The sequence below is a fragment of the Gouania willdenowi genome, chromosome 4, assembly GCF_900634775.1.
Source record: "Gouania willdenowi chromosome 4, fGouWil2.1, whole genome shotgun sequence".
NCBI classification, from domain to species: Eukaryota; Metazoa; Chordata; class Actinopteri; order Blenniiformes; family Gobiesocidae; genus Gouania; species Gouania willdenowi.
This window is the reverse complement of record NC_041047.1, coordinates 31973356-31995078: the sequence shown is the minus strand read 5'-3', so window position 1 is coordinate 31995078 and position 21723 is coordinate 31973356. Positions and strand designations below refer to the sequence as shown.

Here is a 21723-nt window from a genome sequence, read left to right as displayed (position 1 = left end):
AGACGTTATCCTGCCTAGGTGCAGGTGGTTGGATCTACAGATATTACCAAAACAAACATGTCTCAATGACAGGGAGCAGGTTTTTAGGATTGGAAAGTTCTGATATTTAGCAGCAACAAAGCCAGGATTTCCTTTAATCTATTCTAGGATGACCATACATCATGTTTTGTTCGGGCTGTCCAGGAATATTGAAATTGAAATTGTCTGGGTTTCCCGGGGACCCTGAACGCATCTCAGGGACCACGTTAATTTACAAAACCATAACTCTGGTGGAGTTTCTCAGATAAAGCAAATATTAGCAGTTTCTGAAAGCTAAAGGAGTTGGTCTTTACAGCCAATATGTCATTATGGTAATTTTACTCACATGACACCTTTTCCCTAAATGTCCTAAATAAATAGATAAAAACTTAGACGTATACATAAGAATCACATCAGAATATAAAATTACTAACTATCTCAGTTTCTGAGAAAAGCTGTTCCTTTAACTCGGACGCACAGAGCTCAAACCTATATCCCCCTTCCACTTTGTGGCGGGGGATTTAAGCTCATAAAATGTAACCTTCCTCGTGTTAGCATCTTATGATAACGGCTCAGTTTGACCCATGTCTTAAATATATTAAATACAGAAATTATCTATCATGTAATTTGTTGCTCATATCTTGGTTAACTTGATAGGTAACCTTATCAATTAAACAATTGGTATCAATGTTTCTGGTGTGGGCGTCTGAGCCTTTTTGCTGTTAGTATACCCCCAATTTCAATTTTTTTTTAATGCTATATATATATCCTTAAGAGAATGGGCAGGTAAACTTGACATGAAACATAATTGTTAACTATGCATGTGTAAGCCATAGAATTGTAACAGGGTTTCCCCGCTTTGCAATAAATTGTAAATAGCAGTTTTTATCTATTTCCCATGACATTTACAATTACAGTCAATTATCTAAACTTATTTCAAATTCCATTATCATGACAACAGCAACAGATTTTTCCAATTATGTCATAATTGTAATGAATTATCAATTACACAATTACAGTAATAGTTGACCCCACCTCTGTCCGTTACTCACCACACTCTTGATAATCTCATCCTTGCCATCGTGCTTCTGCACCTTGAGCAGGTGATAACTGAAGTCAAGAATGTCAAAGCGTCTCTGTTGTCCCAGGAGGGCGATGATCATGCAGCCGGCCCAGTGGAGCCCGTCTCCAAAGCACTGCCTGCAGAACAGCATTGTGGGTAGGCATGTGTGAGGAAAGCTGTGCTACGTGTTAACTCCTGGATGCTGCTGCAATCACTCACTCCACAGTGAACTCGTGAGCTCCCACAGGGATGCAGTACACAAACTGCATGGCGCTCCAGAGGCGGTGGAAATCTACACACTCGTCCACGTGCATCACACCATTGGTGGGCAGAGGTCCACGCCAGATGGGGTCGTCCAGGAAGCCTCGCACCCGGGTCAGGATGACCTCGAACATGGACAAACCACAGCACAGCCTCTCTTTGGTCAGTAGGTCTCCTTCACGAGCTATGGCTATTTGCTGAAACACAACATGTCATATTAGACGACAGTGGCCACCTGTCATGTATAATTTCAGACAGGCACTACCTGTGGGGTGCCCAGACGCTCAATCAAAGGAACCATGTGGAGCGCTGTGTATTTGGCCTCCAAACGCTTCATCTTAGCATCCAGCCGTTCTCCCTCTATGTAAACAATAACATTTACATGCAACGCAAAAAGGGATTTACACATTGCATGTAGTTTAGTTCATCACTGTTTCATTTACAATAAGATCACTAACACTTTGCATTATCTGTCATTATCTGTTACTAGCATGAACAAAGTCTCATGAAGGCTGTCATTAAGTGTCAGTCGCTAAATCACGACACCTTTTGCTAAACTTTGACAGTCTTGGAGCTATGTTGGCATTTTTGGGTTGGGTCAGGGGTCACCAACACAGTGCCAGCAGGCACCATGTAGCCCCCATGAACCATGTGAGGTGCCCTTAGGAGCTCCATCTAAAAACTGATTTACTTTCCAGGATTAAACTAAGAAAGATGAATACATGTTAAATGTAGTTAGTATTTACTAAAGTTAAATACTGCTAAAGGTGATAAAGTTTTAGTATAAAATTACTTATCTTTAAATGTTTATTTTCACTTCAACATTGTGACAAATGTTTTTAAGTGTTGCCAATCTGGTGTATGGTCAGTGATATGTTATATCCAGTATGATAAAGATATATTTAAAAAACGCAAGGTGGATTTTTTATAAAATTTGAATAGTGTTTTATGTTGAAACCTCAACATTTCCTACCTTTAACATGTTAAGCTTTCATTTATTCAGAGTATCCAACTGTTTTTCTGGAAATTTACTTTGATCTCCTGACATGTTTCGAATGTCAACTGCCAGTCCTCTTCAGAGGCGTCTGCTGGTCACGTTGATTCGAAAAACAAATGGGTGTCTCAATAAATGAAACCTTAACATATTATTAAAAAAAAAAACTTGCTGGAATTATTACACAGAAGTCAAGGAAACATCAAAGCACAAAATCAAAGCAACTAAAGAAGACAAAAAAAATTGCTGGAATTATTTCCTACCTTGTTAAGTTACTGGTAGCTTATTATCTTACCCTCTAAAGTGAAACCGTAAAAATGTATATAAGAAGTGCTTTTCTAACTGGTAGCCATTCGGACTATACAGTACCTATGAAGTAGCTCACGGTTTCAAAAAAGTTGGTGACCCCGGGTTTAGGGTAACGAAGATTAGGGTACCAAACGACGCTTAATGACAGCCTTCATGACACCTTATTCATGCTAATGTCAGGTGTCATGTCATCATAATGAGAAGGTAATGTCAGCCTTATGAATAAAACTTCAAGTGTAAATAATATATACACAAAATGTATACAGAACTTTTTACCTTTTACGTGAACTCTTGGAAGAATGTTTTGGAAAGGCGCAGCATGCAGTAAGTCACACACTTCTTCCTGTGACTGATCAGACATTTATAGTCAGGAATCATCAGTGCAAATAACAATTTTAGATTTGTGCTCTTATGTTTCCCTGATCGTGTGCATACCAGACTCTGTTCACTGAGCAGGCAGAACAGGAGAGCGTTGCCCACTTCCCGAAGGTTCTGGAAACACACGGTTTTGAGCTCTGCGTACTCAACGATGTCTTTCAGCTGGTGGTGAAAAAACTCCAGGATTCCTAAAACAAAATCAGAATCATGATATAGTTAATTATACAACAGTTAGTTCTGACCAAGTAATTTGATTGGACAACAGACATTCCAAGAGCGTTGATATAGATCAACAACAGCACCGGGACTTCTTATGAATCATATCACTCCGTTGAACAGCTGATCTAAATCTATCTATAAAAGGTCTGTGTGTGTGCGTGTGTGTGGAGCAAATATCTCCCCGACGTGGTGCCTGTTCAACCTGAAACTTTATCAACGGCTTCCAAATACCCCGAGTGTGTGTATCTGTTATTTTGGAGTAATTATGTCATTTCCAAATGTTTATTTTAATTTAATTTCACTTCTGGAAGGCAAGGCAAGTGAAACCTATTCAGCTTTTGACCTCAGAGTGTGAGGGGGCGCTAGCGCACCATCTATATCTATTTCACTAGACAGACAGCTCACTTCCGGTGCGTGCATGAGCTCCTGTGGACTTCTCTTTTGAGGAAAAGTACTTTTTTACTGTTCTTTATTTGGTTCAAAACATTTATTTTCATGTTAGTTTGACCGTACGCTATTTAGACCAGACCTCACCCGGAAGTTATTGACGGCAATGGCTGCTGTGTTGCATTTCTCAGCAGCGTGCGTGTGTGAGAGAGAACCAACGGAGGAGATTAGAGTCTCGGACACACACACACGGGCTACACTATCGATCATGTCTACGTGACATGCGTGCAGGTATGTAAGGGTGTGAGTGTATAACGGACCACCACTTAGTCCGGTTACAGCCTGTGTCACGACACCCGTTCATAGCGTGGTAGTGACTGTAGTGTTACGCTCTGAGTCAGATCTAAGTATTTACATGTTACGTAGACGGTGCTACATAGTGAAGGTCACCTGATTACTGCAGCTTTACTCACGCCACACCTGCCACTACACCTAACTACTGACAATAGATAAGTTTAGTGAAAGTTAGACAGGTACACGTGGATAGACGGGTGCGCATGAATTTAGAATGGATCCCCCCCCAAAAAACACACACGCCCACACACACCAAACGACAACAAAAATATGAAAATTACTCAAAATACACAAAACAATATGTAACCCGGGTGGAAAACCCTTTAATATAAATTAATTAATTTCCTTTCCTTTATATAAAATACTACGTATTACGTCATGGCATTACGTCACACCGTTACGTCGCACCGTCACGGGAGAGCGCGTCCAACTCACTGTTTAAACACAACTGTGGATGAATGCCGGTAGGAGTGAGAGGGTCATGCGACGGAGATGTTTGCTGCAGGTACGTTGTGGTGTTGTTTATTTAGTGAACATCTTGAAACTGAAGGCAGTAAATGTCCAACTATAGGAGCCGAATACCAGAGCCATTGATTGTCCGAAACGGAGCCATTTACGGACTGAACCACAGAATTGGTAAGCTTAGCTTAGCTTAGCTGCTACCGCTGCTCTTTGGTTGGCACATTTAATAACATCTTGTATGCCTTCTTTCTCTAATTATGATCTGTTGACTGCAATGTTGGATTTATAGTTTATTCTCATGGCTGTGTTGATGAGAATGAATGCTCTTTGAGCACTTTAAACCAGTTTCCTTGTTATCTATGCACTTTAATGCAGTCCAGTCAATCACTGGGCTGCTATGCACTTTATTTGTGGATGCTGGGTTTTTGATGTTTAGTACTGCAATGAATTGATTAATATAACAAATATTATAATTACTTTAATCGTATTTATATATCAAGAACTAATTATATTGTACAATATTTGATTAATGAAATACTAGTAAATATAATGCAGCTTGTGTTATGGAGCACCAGTATTTTTGAATGTTTCTTAATGTGTGTACCACACTGTATATTTAATTGGACCTGTTTGTCATATAGGCCAGTTGATGGTGAGCTAGAGCCTAGTCTGGGCACGAAGCTGAAGATTCTGCCTGGACCGAACAAACTGACCCTCACTGCTCTGGTCGGGCTGGTAGGAGGCTCCTTTGTGCAGCCGCTCTTTTCCTCGTTTTTTTTCCCCCTTCACAACACAGTAAAGGGCCCACAAACCTCATACATTCCCCTCCGATACTTGGACTTTATCCTTCTATGGACTTGGAACTCTGGTTGGGCATTGATGGACTATGTGTATGGCACAATTATTGAATGCCCACTGACCCCAAGAAACTGTATATATCATATTTTTCTATGTATGGCCATGTGTATTATGTCTATTGTTGTAAATGTCTTAATGTTGGTTTATTCAATTTAAATATCACAATATAAGGTATCACCAAAAATCAGAACTGTGTTCAGTGTATTGACTCTCCGCTCCTTGAGTTAAATCTAGGCTTCTGACTCTAGCCCAAATAATAATAATTGAATCGCTATCGGTTTGTATAACCCTTGTGCCTAAATCTAAGATAGCGTACATACATGTTACAAATATTTATATTTATACCAAAAAATACACAAAACAACAGAGATGCAACAAAAAACAATAATTATACAAAAATACACATAATTACTCCAAAAAAAATACATTACAGAAAAATACACCAAACAAAAAAATAAAATAAAAAAAACACCACATTTATCATGTGCATGTCTCATAGAATTAAACCAGGGAAATTGCACATGCTATTTTACTTAGCACCTGCAAATATACCCCTTTATAATGCTACAGAGTATGGTATTATTATGCCCATAATTGACAACTCTACTTAAAGGGGACATATCATGGTTTTAAATCCTTCCTTTTTACATATAAATCATACAGTTGTGGTCTATATAAAGCGGAACTGCAATGCTTGGGTCTGAATTCCTCATTATTATAGCTCCACAGACCCCTTTTCTACCCCTTTTCTGATGTGCTTCTGAGAGCAACTCGTTTTGGTGCGGTCTCTTTAAATGCAAATGGGACACTTCATACCCCGCCCCCTCTTCAGGTTCAACGCCACCCTGCTCAGCCATTTTTGTAGTTTGATAGAAGAGATAGGGTTATGTAGCGGCGCATAAACTTTTTATTCACATTATTTACAAAATGTCAACAACGGAAGACTTGTCCATCCAGCCTTACATGTTCGAGCCAGAGTCTGACCCAGCGGAGTGAGATGAAAATGAAGATGATGAACCTGCAGAACCCTAACAAGTGAGCTAACACAAGCACCGAGCTAACACTAGCGCCAAGGTAACGTCACGAAATGCATTTTAATACAGTCTTTTCGGAGACAAAAACGTCAAAATTAAATGACTATTGAAAACTTTAGGCTTAAATTAAATCACGTAGGCCATATCATCAAGGATCTAAAACGAGCACACAGCGCTAACATATGAAGTCTGAAGACGGTGCAACTGCTAAGCAACTGCTAATGCTAACAAAACAATGACAGGGACGTCTTATCGTCACACTTTTTAGCGTTATTTACAGCTTACCGAATTGCTCTGTTCGTCGTCTCCAAAGATAGAAGGAATTGAACCCTCAATCAGACAAAGTCTTTCGGCAAATCCTTCTTTATACTGGTGGAGGTTGCAGAAGCAGTCATCCTTGAAGTGCTTCGCGCACACAAAAATGACCTTACCCACAGATGTGGGTACATTTCTGTGAAAAATAAAACTCAACCAGGCACTTTGAAAAGGTTCTGATGCTGGGAGACGGTGTAATGAAGCGTGTGGGTTACTACATCCAACAACCGAACATTTTGACTTATCCTCTCGTAACTTCGGCATCCATGAGCTTGGACTACAAAATCACAGCGAGAAAAAAACATGGCGGATTGTGACGTAATAGTTGAAAAAACGTAATAGAGAATAGAAAAATCGAAACAGATTGAAAAATATGACCAAAACAAAATATAAAGATATCTACGGAGCACCTGAAAAGACAAATTTGATTTTTTCTGTACTTCTAAAAATACAACAAAATGCATTTAAGGGCTAAAAAAGTGGATTTAGCATGATATGTCCCCTTTAAGCTCTCACTATGAATACATACTTCCGACGGGCACTGTACTAGTATGATTAATTACGTTGCATCTTGGGCTACACACCGCAGTAAACTGTCACTATGTTTACACAGCATGTCTTAATACACAATTTAGATATTTTTTTGTGTGTGATCGTTCATATTACATATTAAATGAGTCTTTAATCAGTTTGGAGTATGAACGGAATGCGACACTGAAGTGACCCGCATGCGCAGAAGAGGTCCTAAGGTGACCCATGACCCCACAGGCATGCACGGTGTAGGGGTGTCCCGATACACCCCTACACCGTCAGTCCGCTATCAGCCAGAAAACGAATATCGGATTTTATCGAACTGCATCTAAAATCCCCGATATACATTATATATATTCACTTGTAGAATACTGTAGATATTATGTTGAAGGTTAAAATGTATGTAACCAATTGGTTAATAATAAATGGGTCAGTTTTTCTCATACCTACTGTTGCTGACTATTGTTCTCTGTTTGAGTAACATCACTTGATCAAGCCTTTTCTAACATTCCACACTACAAAATAAGTCATAAAAGTATGTATGATTCGTGCTGATATCGGCCAACACTCAAGGCTGCAATATCGGTATTGGATCGAAAGTGAAGAAGTTGCATCGGGACATCCCTAGTACGGTGTTTACGAAAGTATAAGGAATATGGAAGCGTCCAGTGTAGGAGATGCGTATCGGATTTAGGACCACATATGAAAGTGACCTGGGTTGGAATTGAAAAAAATTGTAATTGTGTTGTTCAGACTATTTTTAACAGATCGGCTATAGGTCACATGTGGGCAAAAAGATCAGATTTGTGTTCCATTTGCCTGCAGTGTGAACGTAGGCCTGTGTGCTCTCCACTTGTGGAACTATTTTGTTGGCGGAGCCAAATTATTAAATAAAGATACAAATCATAATCTCTCGTCACTTATTACTGTTAACTAATAAAATGTGCTTGAAGAACTGCTGTATAAAAGCAATATCACACCAGAGGGAGTACTGTTGTGCTGAATATAAGCACTGGTGTGATTATCTACGGAAATTAATTAACTGTAACAGGCAGCATGCACCGTGGTGCTTGTGCAGTAAACAAAAACAAATATGATAGCTATATCTCATGTCGATAATGACTACTGTAGTCCTCAAACACACTTTTCATAAACAAAGGGTTTTTTTGTCTACCTGGTGAGCCGTACTCATGGCGTGGAAGTCTGCAAATCTTAGGCATCACCTCCATTAGGGTCTTGACATATTGCATGATGGTCCCCTGAAGCTGTTAAAGGAACAATAACAAACTCTCAGAATGAACAAATTCCCCTCTGATGATTACAGATACGCTCCATTCACTCCTTTGGGCAGTTCAGACACTAACACACATACTGTGGGAGGAAAGTAAAGAATACAGACACGACTTACACACGCCTTAGACAGACATTACTCACCAGACTTTTGACAACCTTCAGCAACTCCTCCATTACGACAGCGATGCCTTGGTAGCCCAGCAGTCGGCACATGACCTTGATATGTGGTGGACCCACAAAGTGTCTATAGGAGCTGAAGATGCTGCTGTAGGCCAGGTTCAAGGTCTGAGTGTGGAAACAGACAGGAGAGAATGTTAAGAAGATGGGATGAGCAAACAGGGACAATGGGAAAAAGAAATAAATGGGAAAACTTTGCTACACAAAGCTACTCGGTCGAATCCTTGGAATCACCCAATGAAATGCTAAGATACAATTTCATCACTTAAGGCAGGGGTCTCAAGCTCATTTTAGATCAGTGACCAAAGGCAAATACAAAACAGTTTGAACTAAAGTGGGCCGCAAATTGGTGTTAAAATGACTAATTTTCTTCATCTATAGGCCCAACGTGCCCTAGTTTGCACTTCCACTAATAAATGTGTAAAACATACTGTATAAGGTAACGACAATATCCAAGCATTAAGTGATAGACATCTGTCCCTGCAACATCTACATTTAAATTTCCTTGATTTTGTGACTAGTTTATTTTTTGTTTGCCAAAATTCCTTCAACACTTTGCATTTTGAAATAACAGCTATTATGTGATAGAAGCAATGGAAAACTGTGAGCCTTGTAAATATGTAGACATGGCCACCTTTTTTAGATCCTGACTCCATTTTTATATCACACTTCTGTTAAAAATATGCACCAGCTCATAATATTTTCATACTGCGTTTTATTTGAACTAAAGTTTTGTTTGAGAAAGTTTAGAATACAGTTGTTTGAGATTGTGTGTGATGTAGCGCTGCACAATTAATCAAATTTTAATCGTGATCACGATTTTGGTTGCCATGATTAAAATAAATCTGATCGTCTGCAATATTTACATTTAAAATACGGGTTCTGCACTCTGTAATAATGTATTTACAGGTACATTTTAAATTCTCAAGATCATTTTTTTAAACATTTTTTGTACAATTCTTATTTCAAGCTTCATTTTTCACTGTAAACTGTCAACACATTGTTTAAAAGAAGTGTAATAAAAACACAGATTTATTTTTTTCCCTGACATGACCAATTATTGTGATTAGGAGTGTCTCGATTTGATATCAGCCAGAAAACAAATATCGGATTTTATTGGACTGCATCTAAAATCTCTGATATAATATATATAGTTTTTTTTTTAAATTTATTTTATCAACATCTTCTATTTAATTTTTTAATTTATTTTATTCAATCATAGAATATTCTTATTCTAAAATGTTAATTATATGTAATCCATTGGTTTCTAACAAATGGGTCTGTTTTTTTTTTTTTTTTTAATAATCAAGCCTTTTCTAACATTCCACGCTACAAAATAAGTAATAAAAGCATGTATGATTTGTGCTGATATCGGTATCGGTCAACACTCAAGGCTGCAATATTTGTATCGTATGTGAAAAAGTTGTATCGGGACAACCCTAATTGTGATTATAATCGTGATTACAATATTGATCAAAATAATCGTGATCATCATTTTGGCCATAATCATGCAGCCCTAGTGTTGTGTTTTAATTTGAACAATAATAATAAGTATTATTATTAATATTCTAGTCACAACCCCAAGGTTGAAAAAAATGATTTTAAGACTCAAAGCTGGACAACTTCAAGTGTAATAGCAATTTCCTCATTAGATTGTGTTTTGTAATTATTAGAATGTAACAAGTGAATGTCGGTGCAACACCAGGATGGTCCTCTAGTGAGCATCAGTGCTTTCAGTCATTTGCTACAAAAAGCTTGAACAGATGGATGGACCAACTGTCACTACTCAACAGCTCGTTCCCAGATTCTAGGTTACAGCATTGTTTGTGCACCAAATGTTGTTAGAGTTGTGATATGTGATGAGGCAAATATGAGCTCCCTCTCACCCTCTGCTGGCAGAGTGAGAGCTGCTAGTGATGCTTTAATCCAGTAGCAGGTTAGACCTCTGCCTCACTCTCATGTTGACAAGCAGCAGCTGCAGAGCTGTGGATGTAGCGGCTGTGACTGAATAATCTACGCTTTCATCACAGCTGGCTCTTCACATGCTGTTGCACTCATCCTGGTAAGTGATCTTTCTTTTCACTTGATGCTTCAAAGGACGGACACAAAATGATGATGCTAAATTAATTAAATGTATTTATTTTACTAGACAATGACCAAACAAGCCGGTTTCGTTTAAACATTAAGTAGTTAAACAACTGACTTTATAAACAACATTGTTTGGAAAGATTTTCTTCCCAATCAGTCGCAAACTTCTTAGACCAGTTCTTAACATCTCAAGGTTGCCAGGTCATCACCTGTCACAGACGGCACAGAAGCCGTCCTGCATTATGTAATTTACTCAACATCTGCCTCTCCCTCTTACCACTCCACTTTGTCCCAGATAATCCCACACACAATGCTTATTATCCTCTAGTGAGGTTTCATGCTCTCTGGAAAATAAAGAAAAAGCAATGTCTAAATAACCAACTTTAGTTTAAAATTATCCATGTTTTATGAAATCAAAATGTCAGTAATTATATAGATATATATAAACAATTGATTTTTTTACAAAAACTATGATTCATTATACATCTTAACTTGAAGGTTTTCTCTAAAGCACAAATGCAGTGCTTCAATACAACTGTTGTAAAGTCAGTTAATTTGTTAAATATTTAATGAGCAAACAGAAAAAGCAGAAGAGTGCAAAACTCCCACACTGACTAAATACAGCTGATCAGTTGTTCCCTTTAACTTGTTTTGAATCTGAAATAAATGATAAAATACTGAAACCATAAATGACTAATGTGTTATGAATATAGAGACGACTCTTTGTAAAACAGCAGGATGGTAGTCAGCAGACTGTGTTCCATGTGAATTGATAAATTGGTTTATTTCCTGCTTTTTCATTCCAACCACTGCATGCAAGTAGGGCTGCACAATTATGGCCAAAATATTAATCACAATTATTTTGCTCAATATTGTAATCACGATTATAATCACAATTATTTACCATGTTTGAAAAAAAAAAAAAAAACTATGCGCAGTTTACAGTGCAAAATGAAGCTTTAAATAAGAATTTTTCTTAACAAATAAATACAAAAATTAACCAAAGAATTAAAAATGCACCAAAGGCTAACTGAATAAGACATTATTACAAAGTGAAGAGCCTGTATTTTTAAGAGTAACTAAACCCCTGCTTTCTACTGACCTACTACTAGGAGGGAAATAAAAAAAATGCCCTGATTATGGGCGGTGCTCCTGGAGTAGTTAAGACACGCCCAGTCTATGCTATAAAATCTCCAATGAACAATCTATGCTATGCTAACTAGCTAATCATTACTGAATATACTATACCTCTCTATTCACTCTTCTCTCAATCCAACCTACTCACCACAGATTGTAGAGCCCACAGTTGCTAGTTTTTATAAAAGGGGCGGGGCTAACCGTGCTCGTTTGTGACGCAAGATGGTCCCAAAACGTCACACGATCTTGTTTTCAGCCAATAGCAAAAAATCTATTATAATAGCCGGGGTTTCAACCTACAGAGGGCAGTCACTGACATTTTACAACTAAAAACAATAAATTAAAATTCTTTTACTAAAATGTTAAAAGTTAGACTAAGATCAATCAACAGCACTACTTAATACCCACATAAATATGTATTCAGCAGAAATAAGAGGTTTTAGTTATTCTTTAAAGGTGAATATGATCAGGTTAATTTAATCGTCGCAATCAAAATTGTGATCGCGATTAAAATTTGATTAATTGTGCAGCTCTACTTGCAAGTCTGAAGCTATTCACACGTCCTTTGAATTTATCACACGTTTAACCCAGGAAAATACTCCAGTCAAAGAAAAGTTCCATTGAGGTTATTGTCAAATAATTGTCCTGTTTTTATTTATTTTGGCCATTACTTTAACAATATTTACAAAGAGATGTGAAGTAAAGATGCGTTTAAACCGACTTGTACTAATGACTGCTCGGTTCAACAGGTCTTCATGATGGCCATTACCATCTACAACATCTCTGCCACCTCGGCAAAGGTGAGCTGGCCATCGTCCCCCAGCTGCATGGACACCTTCTACAGTGTCATGTACGATCCCAACTGGAACAACCTCTTCCTCGGCTACAAGCGCAAGAATTTTAAGCACGAGGAGCGAATCCCCGTCAGCCAGAGCAGCACACACCTGGCCAACCTGCTGCCTCAGACCGCCTACTTTATATGTGTTACATGTCAGGCCGCCAATCCGGTGCGGGACCAGTGTCAGGTGTTCAGCACACCGAGTGAGAATGCTGAAGGTCATGACAGGTCAGGTTGGGAGCTTGCCATGGGTGTCTGGCTGACCTGCTGCATTCTACTCCTGGTGATTGCCGGCGTGTTGCTGTGGGGATGCCTTCACACCATCTGCCCATTTCCTGGGCAGGTCAACAACCGCTGCAGTGGGGTGACAAACGCCAACCTCCAAGAAACACCTGGATCTGGAAGCCTTTATGGTACCCGAGGTAGCGAGGATGGCCTCAAACATGTGGGCATCATACAGCCACCTCTATCTACAGGGCAGCACACTGGACACATGATCACCCAGGGCCTCGAGCTGAGGACACTCGCAAAGCTGTCTGGCAGTGAGCCAGCTTGACTCGACTGGATTAAGGCTGAACATTTGCTTTTAACAGACTAAACTGTATATCATTCATTGACTCACTGATCCACTGCAGACCTTTAAAGTTCCAATGACTCCATAAAAACTGCCCCAATAAATCTAAATATTGTGCTAATATTGAGATTATGAAGACTCTACCTTCCTTTTTGTATTTTTCTCCTTTCATCTTACCATCAAGACAGTGGTAGACTACAGGCGGAACAGAAGGCCCCCGGCCCCAGTCCTCAGAGGGTGGACTCATAATGATTCGTTTCCACTGGCGGTATCTGCTCTACATAGCTCCGCACCCCTCGCTTTCAGACCCGATACTGTTAGTGCTTCATTGAGCACCAACCTGTTGTGAGAAACTTCCATGAGGTCATTTTGTGTGTGACGAGACCAAAGCACACGGACACACATGCCAGCAAGCTGGCAGAGAGGGAGGATGGAGGAGGTTGATGAACTGGTATTTTTAATTCTTGGCATGTGGCTGTTTGCCACGGCAAGAATAAAGAATACCTTGAGGTCCACATCAACAATAAACTGGACTGGTCGAGCAACACTGAGGCCGTCTTCAGAAAAGGACAGAGCAGGTTGTTCTTCCTGAGGAGACTCAGATCATTCAGTGTCTGCAACAAACTCCTGAAGTCCTTTTACCAGTCTGTGGTGATAAACTCAATGAGGTGGTTGGACTGGACTCCTTGGAGACGGTAGCTGAGAGGAGGATGAGGGACAAAATTCCTCCTCTCACCCTCTCCATGAGGAGCTGTGGTCCATGTGGTCCATGAGAAGCTCCTTCAGCCAAAGCATCAGCCCACCACGATACAGGACAGGACAGTCTCTTTTGCCCACTGCCATCAGACTATTTAACTCCACTGTCTAACAATACCTGTAACCACACACATCCCTCCAACCGAATTGTCCTTTGCACATTTGTTTCTCTTTCTGCTGTTGATGTTTTTCTAATTTATGTTTGTCCTACGTTTTGCAATATAATCCTATGTTAGCATTTATTTTTGTTCTTACTCTCTGCTTTTTCCCTGAAGTTGTATTCTATTCTTTCATAAACAAGCATTTCCACCACCTTTGCTAAATATTACTCTGACTAGTACAAAACTAATACACCAACCTTTGATCCATACAGATACTGAGGCTGGGCATTGGGTGGTTTGTCCCTCTGGAACTCCTGAGAGAAAGGCAGGATGGTGCGCACAAATCTGAAAATACAAATGCAAAATAATCAGTACATCTCAACATTCACCAACATCAGACACAATCATAAAAGGAATAGCAGGAAGTTAAAGAGAAATCAGCTAATCAGCAGAAATGTAATAAGAAGGATAAACACTAACCACTGTTGACAGCCAGGGTTGGGGTCAATCATAAGTGTAATTGATAAATAATTACAGTTATGATTGCAATTATAACTGTAATTGAAAAAAAAATGTTGCTGTTGTAATCATAATTTAATTGTAATTGAGTTCAGATACATGACTTGTAATTGTCATGAAAATTCTCTAAAAACTGTCAATTACAATTTCCTTAAACACCACACTGGGGAACCATGTTACAGTTCTTTGGCTTACACGCATAGTTAATTATCAAAATAAAATGTTACCATTGTTAAAATTTAAATTTAAATTGAGGGCTATACTGACAGAAAGAAGGCTCAGACATCCACGCCACTACGTGACCCCAGAGGTACCCTCCCGAACGTCAATATGTGACAAGTTGGGAGTGAGAATGTGTTGTTCAAACCCCAGAGGAAAGGCTGTGAAATTTCTGTAAGCAAATAAATAACGAACCTGTTGGTTGAACCGTTGTAGCAATAGTTGGGCAGGAAGTCGTAGTTGAGCTCCCAGAAGACGTGCAGGGTGATACGACCGTAAGGCGCCGACACGTTGTGGTTGGCCTCACGAAACATGGCGTCCAGGCTGTCCAGTGTCAGGAATTTACTGAGAAGCTTGTGTGTCAGGCGGTTGATCTCCAGAAGACCCTCCAGTTCCTTTAAATTAGTCAAAACCACAGACAAATCAAACAATTGGTGCTCTGCATCTCCTCCTCTGCACGCCGCTAACCAGCTTAAAACTGAAAGCCTCATCCAATAAAAATTAACACACCATGATTGAGGTCAAGTCCTCACTCTCGAAGCGATTGATGGCCAACTCCAGAGATTTGTAGAGAGCAGCAGAAACTCTCTGGGTGATGAGTCTGTTCAGGTCAATTGAGCGTCCCAGGAGCTGTGAGGGTCAGTCAGTAACGTAACGGTGAGAAGTAAACGGATCAATATCAGATCATTATTGCCTCGTGTATTTACCTGGACATGGCGCTGTTTCAGCAGTGTCTCATAGCGGTTGGATGCAGGCCAGGGAATGTTGGCCCCTTGATTCTTACAGTCAGCCCTCAAACGTTTGTCCAGTAGAAGACTACAGGAAAAGATCAGAGGTCAAGACACTTCATTTTAGAAATTCTAACAGCACATAAAATTTGTGTAAAAGGATCCTGTAAACTGTGGCACTGAACAATACTAGATCGTAGATATGCATTTGTCAATGCAAAGAAACAAAACAAAACAATAATAAAGAACATTCTTAGCTGCATTGGTTGTTGTCTTGTATTCTTTTTTTTGTGCAAAACTGATTTCAGCATTACTACATCATTTGTAACAGTTTGGAGACACTTTGGTTACGTATCTTTTTGTTTGCATATTTTTTTACATTCCTTATTTTACTGTTGGTATTGTTTATATTTGCAGATGTTATCCTCTGTAGTTGCTTTTTTTGCTGCTTTATTTAATCAATGTCTTACTTTGTTGATGCCAATCTTGTGATTTTGTATCGCTTTGTATTTGGGTCTCTTTTTAGGCATTAGTGTTGATTTTTTGGACTGTTTGCCTCCAGCTTTCCCCTTTTTCAGGACTTTGTCCTCCATGCACGTCACAGACTAAAGATCTAATATCACAGTAAACACAGAGAAGTAGATTTTTTAAAGAAGATTAAAAGGTTGAAGTACCTTCCAGCGAGTATCTTGTAGTAGCCAAATATCTGATCAGCCAGCTTGTAGACAAACTGGTCAAAGCACAAGTTGACCTGACAACAGAAAATCAAACAAAAGTCAATTGGAAATGCATATTTTAGAGTGTGACCAAAACTGCTAATGTAATGGGTTAATTCAAATAAAATGTGATTTATGCTATAAACAATTGAATACAATATATTTGGTTAATTTCTGCTGGACTTCTCACAATTACAAGAATTTTGTTACTCGGCCAGTTGCTTTTATATAAACGGTTACATAACAGCTGAGATGGGGGTCAAATGACGAACAGGCAACAGATTAATACAGAAAAAGGATTGATTGAGTACAATCTGTAATGAACAACATGTCAAACACAATCTTAAGAAAGGTTACAGGTGGTGCAGATTCTCAGCCCATATCAATAATTAAACTTCCTTAATCATCAACGTTACCTCAGCTTCTATCTCATCGTAAAGGAACTGCTTCTTGAACTTGGTCAGGGCGTAGTGTGCGCTGTCATTGTACAAATCCAGAGGATAGAGAACATACCTACGAGAGATTAAAAAAACAATAATAATTTCCCAAAATGCCCTCTGTGGAAAAGAGTCACGCTGGGTGAAATTGCAGTTAGGGGATCAGAAGCTTCGCTTGGTGAAAGCGTAGAAGGTGAAAGCTTGAAGAAACATGAAGAGTATAATACATGAAATACCCAAGTGGTTAGAGACACTAAACAATTTAATGTTTGAAAAGAAATGCAAATCGTTTTGCTTATTGTCACAGGTTTTTGTCATTTTGGGAAGAGAGCTAAAGAGTTAGGCAACTAATGGTTCGTGTCAGCCGAGGTGCTTAATGGCTTATGTAAACCCTCCCTTGTATGAACGTAATCCTGCAGTGAAGATTTAAAAACACAGACGAAAACATTTGAGGTTAATCCCAATTTTTGAGACTTAACTTTTATCCTTTACAGACAATAAAAGCTAAATATGATAACAAGAACGAGCATGAACTTCCTGATTGCTGGTAATTGGTCAAACTAAGAAGAAACAAAAGAGTTTAAAAATCACAAAAAGTGCAAATTTGGGGCAAAGACAAAACAAAGACTGTCCAGAATTCAAAGGCATAAAATTGAAAAGACAAACTGCTTATTCATTTGATTATTTACCAGCATAAACCTAAAACAAAAAAAACTTTAAAAGCAGCACTTCAGTGGACTATGTATGTGTGTAGTCATTGGTCTAAAGAAAAGTTCAAATGATTCTTCTGTTAACCATGTAAAAGGTGGGGGAAGGTGACTCGCACTTCTGAGGAAAAAATGGACAGATGTTACCCCCAATATTAGCTAAAGTTTTTAGAAAATACAAAAGTCTGGTTTACTCCATCATAGAGGCTTCCTTGGTCTCCAGGATGTGGTCGGTGAGGATCCAGGGCATGGACATCTCAATGGGGAATTGGATGCGTCGACCCATCGTAAGCTCCAGGAAGAACTCTCTGAACCATAACTGGGAGAGATCACAACAACACTGCAAGGTCTCTGCAGACAAGAGATGACATGTTCGCACATTTTAATTACAAAATCTCGCTAGAGATACAATACAGGGGATGGAAGAGGAACTTCTTCTCACCGCTAAAATTCAGCAGGTGTGTGTAGAAGAAGGACTCGCGGTGAAACTTCTCGATGTCCAGGATGGTGGGGCCCTCGAGGCTGCTGCGCAGAGTCTTCTTTGAGCCACTTTTGTCAGCAATGAGAGACTCCAGCATAGTCCTCACCATGTAGAGCTGTGAGTCAGAAAACACTAAATTATTTCTAAGTTGGGTATGAAAGCTGTTTCTAATGTATATTTACATACAGTAACAGTGTATAACATTTTCCTGGCCAGCTTTAGTCTTTTGGATTTACATCTGCTGCTTACAGAGATATTCTGAAACATTTCTATGTTGATCTTTTTTTTTTGTGATTTATTTTTTATTCTGGAGAAGTGACGAGTGCTCGATGCTCACCTGTGTGCTGGAGGGTCCTACAGCACGGCGAGGGACTTTAATGTCAAAGCCACCCTTTGGATCCTTCTCCCCTCGGAGGGCGGGGTCGTTGTGAGGCTCCCGTCCCGTCTCCCAGTCACACACAGTTTTCCTGATGGCCTGGAGGACACTGCAGAAAAAGCACACATGGAAAAGTAATCTTTACTACAATTAATTGTCAATAATAAAAGACTAAGAACATCAATTGCTTACAATTTGTATTGAAACCAAGTAACTGCAATAAGACGTGGTTTATAAAATAAACAGGAAATTTTAAAAATGCACCAAGTGGATTTATATTTGAACCTAAAAAATAGAAAGGTCTTAGGAATGGGTTTTTATTGTTCCCAGTAGATTGTTTGAAGTTTTATAAAAGTATTGTTAAACCAACAAAATTTAAAATACATCTGTGCTTATCTATTTTAAATGAAAAGTAGAATATAATTAAAAAGGACACATATAAACAGTGTTAGTAGGATTGCAAGCAATAATTAGCAGTTAGCCAACGCTAATGTGCAGGACAGAGCAAGGAATCATGGGGCTTGCAATAAAAATAAAACTTTGTCAGCAGATCATATTGTGATTTTACCTCTGAATGACATTTTTCTTCTTCTTGATGGCCTGCCTCAGCGGGTCACGCAGAGTAACCTGAGAAAAATCCTGCAGAGCCGAGTAGATGGTGTGGCGAATGGCATGGTTGAACACGCTCTCCATGCGACCCATCAGAACCTGCAGTCCTTTGATCATAGCGATCACCTTTGGGAAGCAAACGTCCAATCAAAGACTGGCCTATTTACCAACAGACATGATAATAAAGTGACAACTGACCTCCACAAGGGCAAACTTCTCCTCGGTGGTGTAGTTGTATCTGGTGGCTCTCTCGTACTCCTCAGCGTTATCGGGACATTCCTTGTTGGAGTATTTGTCAGTCGGATGTACCAGTTTCCAAGAATACTGAGGGCAACGCAGGAAGATTTGGTGACAAGTCATTACAACGCCTCAGTAATGCTACGTTTCTCTCTTTATTTATTTTTAACAAACGAAAGAAAAAAAAATGGATGAAAACGAAAATGAATAAACAAATCAACAGAAAACTCTATGAAATTAATAGAAAATGTAAATTTCAATATAATACACATTTGATTCATTTGATGGGAAGAAGCCTAAGCTTGTGAAGGCCTACCCCCATTTTTCACCATTAACAACTGCAAAATCCAATAAAATACTCCCATCGAGCTATTAAGAAAAACAGAACAAAAACAAACAAAATGCACAGGCACCGTCAATATCTGTGAGGTTTATATTCTCCCTCTTCATTGCTGTACTTTTCAAAGACATTTTTTTTAATTTTTGTTTTAAAACTGCATTATATTCATACTTAGTTTAATAGTTTAATCAAGATTGTTCCGCAAAACCACCCCACAAATGGAATTACACATACTTTTTAAATGTGTCCGAGCATAATGTTTTAAGTTTAGTTTCCCTCTAAAGTTATAAACCTCCCCCTGTCTGTGAACGGTTTTTGTATGTTTACAGGTAACTGTTTATTTTTTTGTTCATATTTTCACTGTCACTTTACTGGGAAATGAATTCATCCTCACCACTTCCATAACATGAGCGCTCCACTGAGAGAGCAGCTGGATGCCTTGCAGAGCCAGGTCAAACAACTTCCTGTACTCAGAATCAGTCTTCTGCGTTTCTTGTCGCCCTGATCCAGTCACCACCTTCACAGATATGATCATTACACCCAGTACAAGCACCATCACATTATATCAATGAGTAAAGATGAGTAGTTAGCATGAGTTTAGTCAAATGACAAGTTTGTCTTTTAAACTAGAACAGTCTTATGTCACGCATACAAGAAATGATAAATGCAAATACATGCAGAGATGACAACATATGCTGAGTCAATCGATCATCAATATATTACCTGCAAAACATTTCTTATCTCTAGTTTTGAGAATCTCAATCCACACAAACCTCGCTGTTGCTGTAGCGAGCCAGCTCGGAGATGAAGCGCATGTGATCCTCACGGATCTGAATCATCTGCTCACAGATGTTGTACTGAGGGCTGCTGGATATAGAGGTGCAGGTCCATCTAGAGAAACAAAACAATACATAAAGTACAGAGACTACAGTGAATAACAATCATTGACTTTGACTGTGGCCTGATTGCATTAAAATCAAATTACAATTTGGAATAATCCTGCATAAGATGAGGTTTTACTTTATGGTTTCCATAAATTATATTTAATAAACTGGGATTTTTAAAGCATGTGCAAAATTGAAGTTCCTGTCCCAATTATGACACTGCTTCAAAACTATACTTGGGTATACAGGGCGACCGTGGCTCAGGTGGTAGAGGGTCGTCTTCTGATCGAGAGGTTGGGGGTTTGATCCCAGTACCTGACTATGTGTCGAAGTGTCCTTGGGCAAGTCACTGAACCCTAAGTTGCTCCCAGTGGTCGACTCGCGCCTTGCATGGCAGTCCTGTCCCACTGGTGTGTGAATGTGAGAGTGATTGGGTGAATGAGCTGATATGTAAAGCGCTTTGAGACTGCTTCACTGTGGTGATAAAGCGCGATATAAATCAAGTCCATTTCCATTTAAAGAAGCGAAGCAACATTCTGACCTAGATTTGTTCTCCTCAAAGTGAGCGCTGGTTTTGATGTACCGGGACAACTCAATCTGCATGTCTCCAAAGAGAGGGACCACCTGAAGTTGCTGTGAACACAAATAACGTGCCATGATGTTGTATTAATTAGCTGACAGAAAATAGTTTGACGCTCAAGAAAAACAACACTTGTGCACCAACTTTACCTTGAAGAACTTGTCAATCTTGCTGAGGTTAATTCTCTTCTTGGCATCGAGCTTGTAGATGTTGCTGCTGTTTCCATCCATGAGGTACAACCCGAACCCCATTACCTGCAAAGGTGGAAAAGATAATTACCCACCGAGTGGTCAGAACTGGTTTGATTGGGTGGGATGGCAGTGCTTACTTTAAGCAGCATGTGCTTCTCACTGGGAGTGAGATACAGCTTGTTCTCATAGTAATCCACGCACAGGTTGACGATGTCCGCCAACAGCTCCTCGTATCCGTTGATCACCTCCAGCTGCTGCTGCAGCGACTAACATCAAGAAGAAAGAACTGGATGTTAAATCAGGTTATTATTGATGACGCTTAAGAGTTTTCTTACTTTATTTCACCCTTGCCTCAGATGATTATTTACAATAACCAATAAAGAACCCAATACGAGTCAACATTTCTCCAGTTTATTGCTTTAAATACATTTGGATTTGCATTAAATATGTGTACAAATCTGTGATAAAGTTTCATTCCTTTATACCAGTGGGATGTAACCTGCTCAGCATGTTACAACTTAGCATCTTTATTTTAATTGTACGTTATTAATA

General features: G+C 39.2%; 2 protein-coding genes across 3 annotated transcripts in view; one reads left to right on the top strand and one right to left on the bottom strand.

Annotated features, from left to right (window-relative positions):
* Positions 1–21723, bottom strand: part of cyfip1 (cytoplasmic FMR1 interacting protein 1) — a 36424-nt gene that overhangs the window by 1008 nt on the left and 13693 nt on the right. For both annotated transcript variants that reach the window (XM_028443428.1, XM_028443427.1), the window contains exons 8-30: positions 21309–21437; positions 21130–21234; positions 20942–21033; positions 20290–20407; positions 19911–20033; positions 19138–19263; positions 18899–19065; positions 18292–18439; positions 17916–18069; positions 17668–17824; positions 16746–16842; positions 16288–16364; positions 15593–15701; positions 15396–15515; positions 15081–15280; positions 14405–14492; positions 8618–8761; positions 8358–8448; positions 3081–3211; positions 2922–2994; positions 1608–1702; positions 1301–1539; positions 1071–1218 (exon numbers count right to left, since the gene is read on the bottom strand). In XM_028443428.1, coding sequence (XP_028299229.1) covers positions 1071–1218; positions 1301–1539; positions 1608–1702; positions 2922–2994; positions 3081–3211; positions 8358–8448; positions 8618–8761; positions 14405–14492; positions 15081–15280; positions 15396–15515; positions 15593–15701; positions 16288–16364; positions 16746–16842; positions 17668–17824; positions 17916–18069; positions 18292–18439; positions 18899–19065; positions 19138–19263; positions 19911–20033; positions 20290–20407; positions 20942–21033; positions 21130–21234; positions 21309–21437 — 2931 coding nt within the window. The remainder of the gene's footprint in view (positions 1–1070; positions 1219–1300; positions 1540–1607; positions 1703–2921; positions 2995–3080; positions 3212–8357; positions 8449–8617; positions 8762–14404; positions 14493–15080; positions 15281–15395; positions 15516–15592; positions 15702–16287; positions 16365–16745; positions 16843–17667; positions 17825–17915; positions 18070–18291; positions 18440–18898; positions 19066–19137; positions 19264–19910; positions 20034–20289; positions 20408–20941; positions 21034–21129; positions 21235–21308; positions 21438–21723) is intronic.
* On the top strand, positions 12633–13272 carry fndc9 (fibronectin type III domain containing 9). The gene has a single exon (XM_028443431.1). It carries the CDS (start codon positions 12634–12636, stop codon positions 13270–13272), a length of 639 nt encoding a protein of 212 aa, XP_028299232.1. The 5' UTR covers position 12633.